The following is a 14,754-nucleotide window of genomic DNA, read 5'->3' as shown; positions in this document are numbered from 1 at the left end:
TATTCCATGATTTGAGATTTAGTCATTTTAATAAGTAACCTGAAAGTGGTGTGAGTTAAAAGGGGCTTCCCAGGTGGCGCTAGTGGTAAAGAAACGACCTGCCAATGCAGGAGATGTAAGGAGATGTAAGGTTCGTATCCTGGGTCCGGAAGATTCCCCAGGAGGAGGGTATGGCAACCCACTCTAGTATTCTTGCCTGGAGAATCCAAAGGACTGAGGAGCCTGGCGGGCTACAGTTTATAGGGTCGCAAAGAGTCGGACACGACTGAAGTGACTTAACACGCAGGCACAGTGAGTTCAAAAGGAATTGTCAGAATTATATCTGAAATGACTGATATGCTCTAAAATTGGTACTAACTGGGCTATTGTAGGTAAAAAGAATTGAATTCTTACCTTCCTTATTGAGATTTACAACGACCTTACCCCTGGAAGAAAAACACCTTTTAAGGGAATTACGATTGTAAGAGAATTGAAGCTATCCGGGAAAATTACTCTTTGTAGCCCTTTTCAAGAAGAACTGAGCAGGAGGTAGCTTGTGCTGATTAGTGTCTCTTTTTCTTGTATTTAACTTAATGCTAATTTCAGCCTCTAAAATGAAGAGCAGGTTTAAATTTAGAGTAGACTTAAAAAACTGCACAAAAAACAAACAACTATAAATAGCTTGCTGAGATTATTAGTGGGAAAGCTGACTTTAGAATCAGTTACACTTTTGCTATGTCTCAGGGTAGCAGAATGGTTTTCCGAAAGACATAATTTAGTTTGGAGCTGTAGGGTAATGAATTTACAGTCCCCCAGTGTGCTTGGTTTGGTAATTAAGTGTTACTGAGTGATGAAGCATTCACCTAGTCAAGTACCTGGCTTTCTGGTTGCAGATCATTTCTTATCTTGTTCCAGGAAAAAGGAAGTAAAAAATACAGTACTATAAAAGAAAACATAAGATCTGGTGTAGACAAGGTTCAGATAAGAGTGGAGGTTCAGATTTTAGGGTGGAGATTAAATGTTAGACATTTTCACACAGCCAGCACCCCCATTCCTCAGTGTTTCACTACTGAGGAAACAGGTGATGGAGCAAGAAATAAAGAACTAGTATTTGAGGCATTTCAAAGGTCCTGCTTTTAACCTGGACAGAGTTTTACATGATTCCAGGAATATCCAAAATTTATCTCCTCTTTGGTGTATGGTTCTGAAAGTTAACTGTTAAGACAAAATTTGTCTTTGTTTTCTCCCACATATTAATTATTGAAATAAAATTTCTAGGCAGAGGAACTGAGTGGGGATGAGATTAGATGGGAAAATTTAGAGGTTTACTTTGTGAATACCTGCTGCTTGTTAAAGGTTTTAATGAGGGTAACAATTCTCTTTTGATAGGTTTTTCCAATCAGAAATACTGGTAAAACTGTTATTTATCAGATTGTATTGGGATGTTAGTGTTACTGAGGGGAAAAAAGATTTTATGGTCAAATAAATTTGAGAAGCAAATTTAAACAATGCTGAACTGACTTTTAAAAAAATTTTTTAAATTGCAGGACGAACATTTCATGTGACCTTCCAGAGAAAAATAGTGTATCTATTTTCCAAATTTATTTTGTCTTCCTCTTATTCTTGATTATTTGGAATGTACTTTGTCCTTTATAATCTGTTTTACCTTTGGCTTCAGCGAGAGAGTGTCAATTCACTTAAACTTCACACAGCTCTTAACAGATTTTGCTGTTTTTTTTTTTTTTTTAAATAAATATGGGATTATACCTTTTTGTTCCAGTGGTATATATAAGTGACATTTTCATAAATGAGATCGTATTTAAAAGCAGTTAGAGAGCTGCAGTTAAAAAATATTCTGAAATGAATCCTTAAAAATTGTTTTGTAATTATACTGTGTAATGGCTTTGGGTCTATTTAAGTGATGCTGAGACTGGCTTCTATGATAAATCATAAAATTAGTGATATTGCCATTTTCTTAAACATACTGAGTATGAAGTAGGTGTGAAAGAAAAGAATTATTGCTTAATGAGCATTTTCTCAGTTGTGTTCCCTGGAAAAGGAAAAGTTAACAGGTTCTGGTAATGAGCAGTATAAGGTGGGAAAGAGTTTTGTAACACATAAGTTTGGGTAATTCTGCTTTTGGAGATTCTCAATTAGCAAGTTTAAAGTTTTTAGGAAGTTCTACAAATAAACCTGTTAATTTTGTTTAACCCAGTATTTCTTAAATCTTTAATTATGGAGACTTTCTTTTACTGTATGCCTACTTAGCATCCTGCAATAGAGTGTTCTCTCTGTGGTTTCAGAATTTTTGACTGTACATTTTAGGTACCTAGAAAGTACTAGAAGGTATTTGATATGTATGTATAACTGAGTCACTTTGATGTAAATCAGAAATTAACACACCACTATAAAGCAACTATACTTCAATAACAAAATATTGGTAAAAGAAAAGATATTTGAAGTGATCTCTTTGTACTTGGCACTCTGCCCTTAGGAGAGACGACTAGAACAAGGGAATTGCCTTTAAGGAATTGCTGTCTGATTGAAAGGAACAGTAAATACACGTGCAACAGGTGTGGGTGATAATTACAGTCCTTGTTCATTGCCATGTTTTAGAATGCGAGTGAAATGAATAGAAATTCAGAGACTTGTTAGGCCAGGAATGTTCCAGATGACAGGATAGGACTCTTGGTAAGGACTGCTGCCAGCTGGTAAAGAACTAGTGCATTGTGAGAGACGCCAGTGATGACACATTTTACCGAACAGTGTATGAAGTCAGAAATAATAAATTAAGAACCACTACCAGTGGGTTTGAAAGAAGAAATTGAAGTACCAGCAAAAGAGGCCAAAGAATAGTAGTTAGAGGCACAAACATTCCAAAGTGGTATATTGCCTTAGTGGAAGGTCTGTAAGAGTTAAAAAAAAAAGTCATTCATGTTTAATACTGCAGAGAGAGATTAATTGGCATTTGGCTATAAAGAAATCGTTAGAGAAGTTACACATATGAAGGTAGAAGAATTTAAGTTTGCGTTCAGGAAGAGAGCATGTATACCAACAAAAGAGACAAGATTGTGAAACTGAAGTCCCTGATAGAGTTGAAAAGTTGATTTCCAACATGTAAGCTGTGAAGTTAAAACCAGGTGTTAACTGGTTGATGCACACCCTAAGCATTGTCTCTAAATTGACTGAAAGTTGAGCTAGATCATCAGATAATGAAAATTCAACCCACTGTTGTGTAGGACAAGGATGCCTGATGTGCTGCAGTCCATGGGGTTGCAGAGAGTCAGACACAACTGAGCTACTGAACTGTTGTGTAGGATCCTCATAATATTTTGATGTTAACAAAAAGTTCTATATTTACAAAATCAAGGACTCACTTATCAAGACTTACAAGTAGGAGAGGTTTGTTCAAGTAGGAGAGGTTGGTTCATCGAATAGTGTGTAGAATATCTTTCTCTATTTTGAGTTTATAAGGAAGGATAAAAGAGTTTATAAAGTAGTATACCCTTAAGATGAAGAGGAAGGCTTCAGTTCTGCAAAGAATCTACCAGAAATGAGAAAGAAGCTGGGAAGAGAAAAATGAGGATTTAAGAGTTAGTCTAGATTCTAGACTTTAGCATAATATCTGGGGGTGATTTGAAAGTTAGACAAACAATGAATTAGCAGAACTGGTCAGCAGTTGGGAGGGCCTCTAGGAAAGTAGACCTCAGATGGATGGATGACCTGAAATGGATGGATTTCACCGTAGGAGTGCTCAGGGACACAGGTGACAGCGTAATGGGCCCAGAGAGGCTGACTTGGCAAGATGATGAAAAATTGTGGTCTGATGTGATTGATCAGAGAGAAGCAGGAGAGATGGAATGTTGGAAGGTGTGCAAGCAAGGAATGCATGCTTTTTCTCAGGAAAGATGATGACAAAGGTAGACTGTGAGGGAGTGTATAATTAGCGATGTCAGGGTTTAAACACTGCTTTGAGTTCCAGGGTGTTAAATATGCAAGAGAGAAATGTTTTGGAGCTCCTTCCAGTGGCCACAAGTATTTACAACAAAGTAGGGGACAATTCAACCGGCATTTTGTAACTAGGAAAAAGATTTTGAACAGTTAACAAGAAATTGAAATTTCTCTTGTGTCACTCCATATAATTTTTTCTTTGTGTTTTTGAGGTTGTAGAAAATGTTCTTTCAAATATTTCATCTTTTAGAGGAATCTTACCTATAGACTGTGCCTCCATAATTATAGTATTGACTGTGTTTTTATTGCAAGTATCTAGTTGGTGTGTATAACTTTAATTGCAGAATTGTTTATAATTACAAAGAGTTAGGAAAGCCTCAATAAATAGGTAAATGGCTGGGCAAAAAATGAGAGCTCTATTATGAACTATTATTATTATGCAGCCATTAAATAGACTGGGGTGGATGTGTTATACTGACATAAAAAGATCTCCAGCATCTTAAGAGAAAAATACAGAACAATATGTGTATTATCACATTCATATGCTTTTAAAAAAACCTCTAACACCATATACATCTAAGTTTATATATGTTGAAAAATTCATACCTGAAGGTTTGGTGCAATGTGTGTGGGATTAACAGTAGTTATCTCCTGTATGGAGGTAGAAAAGAGATTTTTTACAATTCATTCTGTAGGATTTGTATAATTTGAATCTTTAGTGATAATTTGTAACTTGTTATAAGAAAAAATTTAAAAAGGAAACAAGTGATATTGTGGTTGGATTGTTTCAGAAAATATAAAATTTGGAGAAGGAATTTGATCTTAATACTGATAAACTCCAATGTCTAGGTTCTCATCAGAATATTGAAGCTGTCAAGTGAAAAAATACAGAAGAGCAAAATTTCTTCCTGAAACTAATATAATGTTGCAAGTCAATTATGCCTCACATAAAGTAAAATTTTTTGTTCATAAGAACCTATATTAAACCAGACATAGAAACTTTAATAATTTGATTGGTCAGCTAAATTGCAGTGTTTTCATTTCAGTACAATCGAACAGTCTTTGCCTATAAGTAGATTGCTTTTAAGCAGGTGTGTCAAGTCTGTGATCTAGGTCATGTCTGAATATCTTGTTAAACAAGGTGCTTATAAGTGCTTTTATGTCATTGAATTTAAGTTGCCATTTTCTGAGAATGATGCTTGTAGGTGCAGCCTCTTGCTTCAGTTAGGGATATATTTATTCCAGGTATATTACATTAATAAGAAATTTTCACTTTGGAAACACAAGCCGACTTGGCAGTAGAAAATCTCCTGTGCTCTTTACAACTACTACTGTTTGTGGCATTGGAACAATTACTGAAGAGCTGTGAAGAGTTGGTTTTTAGACTTTTATAGTTACCTTAAGCAGAATTGTTTATTGTGAGGTTTGACAAGACAAATATCAAAGACCTGAAGTAGGGATTGCTACTCTGTCATTTTGAGTTGTGAATACCTACCCTGTAAACAGCTGTAAATATGCTCTGCATGCCCAATTGGCAATTGTTTGTGGTTCTGTTTTCCCCAAGATTACAGATAACCCCCTAACCCGAACAAGTGGGCCAGCTGTGCTCTCAAGGGGCTGGTGTGTAAATCAACAGATTCATCCTCTTTATCTTTCATTTTCCTAATGCTGGATAACTAACTTTCTTCTCCCAGCTCTGATACTTTGATCTTAGAAAATTTCTCTATGTGTGTCATCCTTTTAATCCTTTTAGTTTCTGCCTAGTTATGCAAGGAGAAATATTGCTCCTACTACTTCCTCTATTCTACCTCTTCTCTTTTACTTTGTTCCAATAGTGAACCAAAACAGTGACAGTAGTGATTATTGGTAATTGTAGTGCTTCCTCTCTTGAGAGAAAGGCAGGTTTTGAATTGGAATTGATATATGGTATTTCATTGAATCTAAGATGCCACTTATTGGGAAATGTACCATTTTTATATGGACCACAAAGAGAAAATATGAATGTCTTGAACTCAGTGTTGGCAGTATCTAAAGGCCTAGAAATTGTTATGAGAACACTTTCAGAGTATCATAGGCTAAGCAATATAGTTGTCTTTACCTTAAAGCAGCGGTGAATCTTAGTATTGCTAATAGGGAATCAACAGACAATATTAAAAAACATACATACTTATGTGAAACTTTCCTGGCGGTCCAGTGGTTAACACTCTGTGCTTCCATTGCCGGGCGCACAGGTTCGATCCCAGGTTGGGTAACTAAGATCCTGCATGCTGCAGTGAAGGTCAGAGATCCTGTGTGCTGCAACTAAGACCTGGCGCAGCCAAATAAAAGAAACCTTAAGTTTGTTTGGAGAGAGATATTGGTTTAGAGAATATTTCTCTTCCTATAAAATTGTACTTAGGATCTCAGGATCCACACAATGAACCAGTGTAAACCAGGGAGATTGAAGTTAGGAAAAATATCAAAGTTGAATGTTGTTGAATTACATGTGTTGAAATTAGTGAATTTAATATGACATCACTCTGAATTTTCTTTAAAAAAATGTATTGAGTCTGTCTATAACTTGTCTTAAAAACAATGTTTTTGTCATTAACATTTAAATTGTTTTAAAAATTTGTATTTGATTATTGTATTTCATCTTTAATTCTCTGAATATATTATTTTTTTGCCATCAGAATTACATTTCTTTAAGTGAACAAACCAAACAAAAACAAGAATGTAGAAACACAGAACAGAGTGTATAAAGTATACAGAAGTAGAAATATAATGTTGTGTGTGTGTGTGTATGTTAGTTGCTTAATCGTGTCCGACTCTTTGCAACCCCACAGACTGCAGCCCACCAGGCCCCTCCATCCATGGGATTCTCCAGGCAAGAACACTGGGGTGGGTTGCCATTTCCTTCTCCAAAAGAAACTATAGAAAGAAAGAAAGTGATGTCGCTCAGTCATGTCTGACTCTCTGTGACCCCATGGACTGTAGCCTACCAGGCTCCTCCATCCATGGAATTTTCCAGGCAGGAGTACTGGAGTGGGTTGCCATTTCCTTCTCCAATAATGTTGTATACATGCAACTTATTACCTCAATAAAAAAATAAATACTTCATAAGTTATACTGAGTTAGAAAGAAATGCCTCAGTATTACCTCAATAAAAAAAAATTAATCTCAGGAAAAAAGGAATTACATTTCTTTTATTTTTATTTATAAAAAAATTTTTGGCCATGTTTCACCACACGCAGGATCTTAGTTCCCCAACCATGGATTGAACCCACATGTCCTGCGTTAGAAGTGCAGTCTTAATCACTGGACCGCCAGGGAAGGAATTACATTTCTTAAGGGAGAGCTGATTTAGTAGTGAATTTTTCTGAACGTGCTGCATTATTGGGATTTGGACTTCTTTAAGGCTTTCCAGAGCCCACAGCCTGCAAAGAATTGTTGACAGTGTAATATGTCATATTAGTTAATGATTTTTATTTTTTAAATTTTTTTTATAAGTTAATGATTTTTAATTGAATTAGGTTGTATCCTCCTTTAGCAGATTATTTAGCTGATGCTAATCACAGTGGCGGAGAGTAGGCTAGTTGAGAACGTGTGTTCTGTTAGCACAGTTATATTAAAGTTTTATTTTGGGAAAATATTTATATTTTGTGTATTGTCCATTAATGAGATAACACAAATACTTATTTGGGAATGATAGTTTTCTGTGTGTTTAATCTTTATCAAAGGCCAGTGACCCATGGGGGTTAAAGGGTAGAACATATAAAAGTTTGATTTACAGTTGGGTTATTATTTTAGTTTTTACATATTCTAGATACTTTATAAAGAAACAGCAGTAACAACAAAACCCCCAGACCTAATGTGGTGTTGTGGTGCTGTGCATGTGAGATGTTTGTACAGTGCCTGATAAATTAATAGATCTTTACAATTATAATTTTTCAAAATATGAATGAATATAGAATTTCTATAAGATTGTGGCCTTCTGCTACCTTTTTTAGAAAAGCTCAAATAATTGTTTCATGTTGTTTTGGAGTTTAGTTTTAAAATGTGATTTTCTTTTTTTTGGGGGGGTGGTATGGTATTCAGAGAAAATTGCACTGTACTCAGAATGGTGTTCGGTATACATGTTATGATTTTTTTTGGTCAAATATTAACAATGTAATATTTTTGTATTCTGAAATTCTTTGATAAGACCAAACTTTTAAAGAAACATAGATTTTCAAATGAAATAAAAGCTGGTCATTCCAGAGTTCTGCCCCACAGAATTAATCCCTTTAAGAATCAGTGGCATTATAGTGTAAGATAGTTAAGAAAAAGGAAAGTTCTTTCATAAGTAAGCTACTTGAATTTATATTTCCTTATATTTTGATTTTCAGTTTTTATACATTTAAGCTATATTCTTGCTGGCCAAAGCACAATCATGGAAGACCTCAGAATATTTCCATGCTGCTATTCCTAAAATGTGGATTTCCTTTACCTTTGTTCTCCTGCCACTTTACTGGATCAGTTTATGTTGTACAAGTCCCTTTGTTTATAGTTTTGCTTTTCCAAATGATCGCTCCTTTTCTATGAATTCTCAGTTCAGGTTCAGTCACTCAGTCGTGTCCAACTCTTTGCGACCCCATGGACTGCAGCATGCCAGGCTTCCCTGTCCATCACCAACTCCTGAAGCCTACTCAGAATCATGTCCATCGAGTTGGTGATGCCATCCAACCATCTCATCCTCTGTCATCCCCTTCTCCTCCCACCTTCAATCTTTCCCAGCTTCAGGGTCTTTTCAAATGAGTCAGTTCTTCGCATCAGGTGGCCAGAGTATTGGAGTTTCAGCTTCAACATCAGTCCTTCCAATGAATATTCAGGACTGATTTCCTTTAAGATGAACTGGTTGGATCTCCTTGTAGTCCAAGGGACTCTCAAGAGTCTTCTCCAACACCACAGTTCAAAAGCATCAATTCTTCAGTGCTCAGCTTTCTTTATAGTCCAACTCTCACATCTATACATGACTACTGGAAAAACCATAGCTTTGACTAGACGGACTTTTGTTGACAAAGTAACGTCTCTGCTTTTTAATATGCTGTCTTGATTGTCTCAAGAGTGAGAATTCTCAAGAGTTATTAATATGTATTATAGTTATTTGTCCTTTACTAGAATCTGGTGAACAAGTGAGAAACCGTTGCTCCTGTGATGATTACATACTTTTTAGCCCATTTTTCTTTATGATTAAATGATTTAGATTGTGAGTATTCTTCACATCATTGCTATTTATAAGTTATTTATTCCTAAATGTGTTGATAGCATGGTCATTGAAAGTAAGAAAAATTATTCTGTCTGTGTAAGTTTTGTAGGGTACATATGTTGCTTAAAATATTTAGTTCAGAAAATGTTTTCCTTTAAAAATAATGCTCAGTGTATAGAACATAAATCCCAAATTTGCTGGTTAATTTTGAAAAATAAATTTTAGTTGATAAAATGTCAATGATGAAGGTAAGTCACCAGTCTTATAAACTTCTTTGAAAAACTAAACATATTTGCTTCAGTCTTCTTTATATGTGTAAGAATTTCCGCTTTGAAAAAATTTCACTGCCTTTGAACAATTTGAAGTGGAGATTTCGTATGGCAAAACCAATACAATATTGTAAAGTAGAATAAATAAATTTTAAAAAATGAAGTGAAGATTTCTTTTGTTTTCAAAGATAAACTCAAGCTTCACCTTTTTTGCACATCTTATACATTATTATGCAATATATATATTATAACTATGCCAATTTTGATTCTCTAGTCAGAATTTTCTATTAATTAAATTTGTTTATTTGCAGGTATATTTGCTTACTTAAACTACCATGTTCCTCGCACAAGACGAGAAATTTTGGAGACGCTAATCAAAGGCCTTCAGCGATTGGAGTACAGAGGATACGATTCTGCTGGTATTTCCTTTAAAAAATGTTACGGGTGTTGCATGATATCTTGACTCTCAATAAAAAGTGTTTTTTGTTTTCAGTTACTAGACTTTTTAATAATATCCATTTTGTTGTTTCTGGTAAATCTAAAATCTGAAGAATTTTTGTTTTTTATCGTATTTAAAGGGTTTGTTCATTCAATTTCAACAACATTACCATTTATGTAGAGTATTGCTTCTTATGGGTCTCTTCTTGTGCTAAGAATGTTACTGTAAAAAACAAGTTACTGGGGACATTTTCATTTTAGAACAGAGTTTTTGAAGACCTTACTCTGGAAATTTTTTTTTCTTTCCTATAACTTTTAATTTCTTTTTCTCCATGGATTCCATGCTTCTGGCATGTGATCTTGCCCAAGATTATGTCTTAACATAAATGACAAAGCAAAGAACGTTTTTTTTTTTTTTTGTCAACTTTATGTTCTACTCCAACTCCTTCCCTTAATCATATCTGGCTCCCCAAGACCATCTCCGGTTTCAGTGATTCCCTCGGAGCATTCAGCATATAGTTGTACTCATGGCTATAGTTTATTATAGCAAAAGAATAAAAAGCAAAATTAACAAAGAGAAAAGGTGCATGGGGCGAAGTCTGGAGGAAGCCAGACATAAGCTTCAGAATTCTGTCCCTGTGGAGTCCCCACACATGCTTGATTCCCACAGCGAGTTGGACAACATGTGTAAAATGTGTACCAGGGAAGCTCATTACTAACTCTGTGGGCTGGTCGTGTAGATACCTGGTGCCTAACATGTACCAACATTTCAGGCTCTTCGAAGGGAAGTGCATGTTCAGCAGAAGCCACATTGTTTGCTCCAACAGTATAAGTGCAGTAAGCCATTCTTAATCAGTTAACATGGTGGGAACCCTCTTAACATTCAAGTTCACAGATGCCAGCCAAGGGCCAGCTTTGCAAGCAGGCCTTTCTAAGATAGCAGTCTTGGGCCTGCCATATTAACTCTTTAGTGTACACTCAACATTGCCCTAGGTAATGGGCATTTATCTTCCTTGACTCTTCCTCGAATAATGGAAAGTCAATTCCTCAACTCCTTTGTTTTTCAGATTCTCTCTTTCCTTCACCTCTGACAACATACCTTCTCATTCTCTTCCTAACTTGATGATTATTTCTTTTTTGTCTGCTTTGGCAGCTGCTTTTCTTTCACCTATTACTTATTTTAAGTGACCTACCTTTAATGGTACCTCTAGAGTAACTTTTTCAAATTCTGTAGGAACTTTAGTAGAATCTTGAGAGCTGTGTGTCCTGACATCCCTTCCTTACCCTGCTTCTGAGGTGGTGCCAGTCTTCTGTGTATCTCCATTGTGCTGCAGTTGCAACCTGTAGTACTTTTATTATAGCCACATAACATATTAAAACCACACTGTATGGTAATTATTTTTTCCTTGTCTGTCTTCTCTTGGCAAATTGGAGAATAGGAACTGAATTTTCTTCATTTTTGTCTCTATCATGGTTCTTGACATATAGTACATTTTCAGTAAATTTTGAATTGGTAAGTAAATGAATTAATTAGATGAAAAAAATTTATTTTTCACTTATAAGTTCTGCCTTATGGTCATAGTTTCTAAGTGGTAGCCAATTTCTAAATCTTGCTTTTCTACCTCTGAATGATTCAGGTGTGGGAATTGACGGAGGCAATGATAAAGATTGGGAAGCCAATGCCTGCAAAATCCAGCTCATTAAGAAGAAAGGAAAAGTCAAGGCACTGGATGAAGAAGTTCACAGTAATGTACTTAGTTTGTTTTTTGTCCCCCCTCCTCTTTTCTTCCTTCTCCCTTCCTTAGCAAATTATTTTTCCTCCCATATTTTGGGGCCCATTTGAAGAATAGTGATTCTTAAAGTTGAAGGGAGGGAAGAAAAGTAGTTTTGATATTGTTTGTACTGCTTTTAATGTACCTTAGTTTCAGAAATGGTATTAACTAGGGAGGGAAATAGCCATCATTCCTGAGGAAGGGACATTCATAAGACAAAAAGTATTTTTGACAGTGCCCTTATTCACATGGCTTCACTTGGTGGTTGGCTTCACTTTGGACTAAAATGCTAAGTTTGGATATATCATCAGTCTGGCTGTTGCACCTTACAGTAGGTCTGATACAATCAGGTAACTATCATATTTTTACCTCGTGATTTTCTTACTTCCCGAGCATAAAGTAGTTGCCAGAGGTACATGTTCCATCATATAGGGCATACTTTACAGTATTTATTATTTTATGCATATACATTTTATTTTTTCACAGAAAACTTGAAAGCAAATACTTTGAAGTAAATTGATTGAAAAAACATATTAAAAAATCTTCCAAAAAACAAAACAAAACAAAAATCTTCCACAAAACCCAGGAAACAGTAGGTTTTTTTATATACCCGCTCAAATGGGCCGTCGTTATCATTGTAAAGGGGTATAGGTGAAAGAGGAGAACAGTGGACTTAGTCATCGTTAACTCTTGCATAAGCCAAACATTCAGCTTTGTGGCGCAGTTGATGCTTGAACAACATGGATGTGAACTGTGTAGATTCATTTATATGGACATTTTTTTTTCCAGTTGTAAATACTACAGTGCTATACCATCCATGGTTGATTAAATCTGTGGAGGTGGAACCTTGGACCCAGAAGCTGGCTATAAGTTACACGTAGGTTTTTGACTGCTCACTGAGTCAGCACCCCTAACCCCTGTGTTGTTCAAGGGCCAGCTGTACTCGTTTAACAAATTGACAGTATTTATTTTGAATCTGTTGTGGATAAGGTTAGCTTGAAATAAAGCAGACACGCAAACAGCTACACTTCAAAAACTTGGTTATAAATATTTAATCTACTATGTGTACTGCATCCTGTTTACCAGTTTGAATATAGTAGGTTTTATAGGAGAGAACAAACGGATTGGTTTCAGTTTCAGAGAGAGCTAGTTCCCACAAGTTGGAGAGGCTAAGAATATGTAGGGATTGGCTGCTAATTATATTTGGGCAGTAAAGGTGAGAAGGGAGGACCTTCTGAGTAGATTAGCTTGGGTAAAAGTAAGAATAGAGAAGGCAAGTTTGATGGAATGGTAGATACCTTTTAAAGCTTCATTGTTGGTCAGTGAGTATGGGAGGCTGGAAGGGAAGATGGTGACCAGAATCACCATCTCTGAATGTCGTCATATTGAAGCATGATCCTTCCTGCAGGAAAGTGATCCTTTTTCTGGAATGGTCACTTGGAGACAGAGCTGGCGAATTTGTACCTGATGAGTCGCTTGGGAGAGCAGTCTGGCACTGTCTAAATGGGAGATGCCTGTCCCTTATGGCCAGGCACTTCCACTCGGAGACATGACAGTAAGATGGCATTGCAGCAAAGTTTAGAAGCAGCCTCAGGGTCCACCAGCAAGGGAGTGGGAGAATACGTTGTATGTGACAGTGAATGACCATATTTAGCTTTGGAAGGTGTGTACCAGATCTGACTCTGCTTTCTGAGAACCGAATATTGGAGTGAAAAAAAAAAACCAAAACAAAACATGTGGAAGGGTATGTACAGTATTGTGCTATTAAAAAAAAGAACACTATAATTTATAGCTGTGTTAGCACAATAGAAGTTTGAAGGCACAGGTGGGAAAGCTCTTGTGACTCTTTTGGGGAGGAAAGGAATGAAGTAGGGTATAAAGGAGGCACCAATTGCATTTTTTTAAATTTTATTTTAACATTTCAGGACTCAAAGAGATCTAAAGCATAAATGGCTAGAAATTAACATTTGTTAATTTGGAGTGTGTTGTTTGGATATTTGTGGTGTTTATTTTGTTATTGCCAGCAAGTGTTAGTGTTTAACCTCTTAAGATGAAAGGGAAGGAAGACATCTTAAAGAAGGTCATTAGACTGGTTATTGGTAGCGTCTGACTTTGATAATACTTGCTGACATTTGTTGCTTTCTGTGTCCCAGACGCTTGACTGAATGCCTTCTGCATAGTCTTCGTTGTAACTATGGAGTAGCTAAAATTATCTTCCTCATTGCAGATGAGGAAATTGAAGCTCAGAGGAGCAGGTACTGACTTTAGATGGTGTCAACAGTAAAACCAGTGAGGTTTGGGAGCAGAGGAAAGGCAGAGGATTGCTATCCTAGATCGTGACAACTAAAGATTTTTTTAGTATTTTATATCTTAAAGCTGTAAAGCACAAATGGTTATATTAATATGTTAACATTTGTGCTCTGGGTGTAGGTATTTAGATGTTTCGTTATTACCAGCAAAGTAAATATGTTTGGACTATTAAAAAAAGAAAGACGACACCTGAGAAAAGGTACACAGAGAACAAAGCCTCAGGGGTGAGTGTGGGGGGAAGAGAGAAGATGCAAGAAAGGAAGTGATGGCGGCGCTCCAGCTCAGAGAGGTGGGCACAGGCCGGGAGTTAGCTTTCCTAGGGGCTGAGGGCAGAAGAAAAGCTGATTTAAACAGTTATGAGGTGAAAGAAAGCTGAGTAAGGTAGAGATTGAGGGACTACATAGAATTGAGTCTTAAGGAGAGTATAAAAGATGTCATGAACTGTTTGGGAATTAAATGAGCGCTCTCTCAGTTTAATTAATAAGGAAAATGGGTACATGTTCCTTAAATGGCAGCAGTGAAATAGGCTTGGTAATTACTATGAACTTGAAATAGACTCAATTAACAGAATTTTGTGACTGTCAACGTTGCTTGGTAGCTTGGGGTGTAGGGGGGAGAGAAAATTGATTGTAATGATATCTAGACTTAAGGTTTAATGAGGGGCTTTAGAGTGGATAGAACAGTGAATAGAAACAGTCAGGATTGGAACCATGATTAATCTGTAAAACCTGAAAATACTACTTGTGGGGAATTTGTATTGTTGTAGCAATGATTGTTTTCTTATTAGACCTTAAATAAAGTTCCTTTG

The 14,754-nt window shown here is 36.1% G+C and overlaps 1 protein-coding gene across 2 annotated transcripts in view; it reads left to right on the top strand.

The window, feature by feature from the left end:
• Positions 1-14,754, top strand: part of GFPT1 (glutamine--fructose-6-phosphate transaminase 1) — a 61,373-nt gene that overhangs the window by 935 nt on the left and 45,684 nt on the right. Inside the window, exons 2-3 of one of the 2 annotated variants that reach the window (XM_043468979.1) lie at positions 9,738-9,845; positions 11,502-11,609. In XM_043468979.1, the coding sequence (XP_043324914.1) occupies positions 9,738-9,845; positions 11,502-11,609 (216 nt within the window). Of the gene's footprint in view, positions 1-9,737; positions 9,846-11,501; positions 11,615-14,754 lie in introns of those variants that run through there. The other variant, XM_043468980.1, reaches the window with a different exon arrangement.

The sequence above is a fragment of the Cervus canadensis genome, chromosome 5, assembly GCF_019320065.1.
Source record: "Cervus canadensis isolate Bull #8, Minnesota chromosome 5, ASM1932006v1, whole genome shotgun sequence".
NCBI lineage: Eukaryota > Metazoa > Chordata > Mammalia > Artiodactyla > Cervidae > Cervus > Cervus canadensis.
This window is presented reverse-complemented; position numbering and strand designations above follow the sequence as displayed.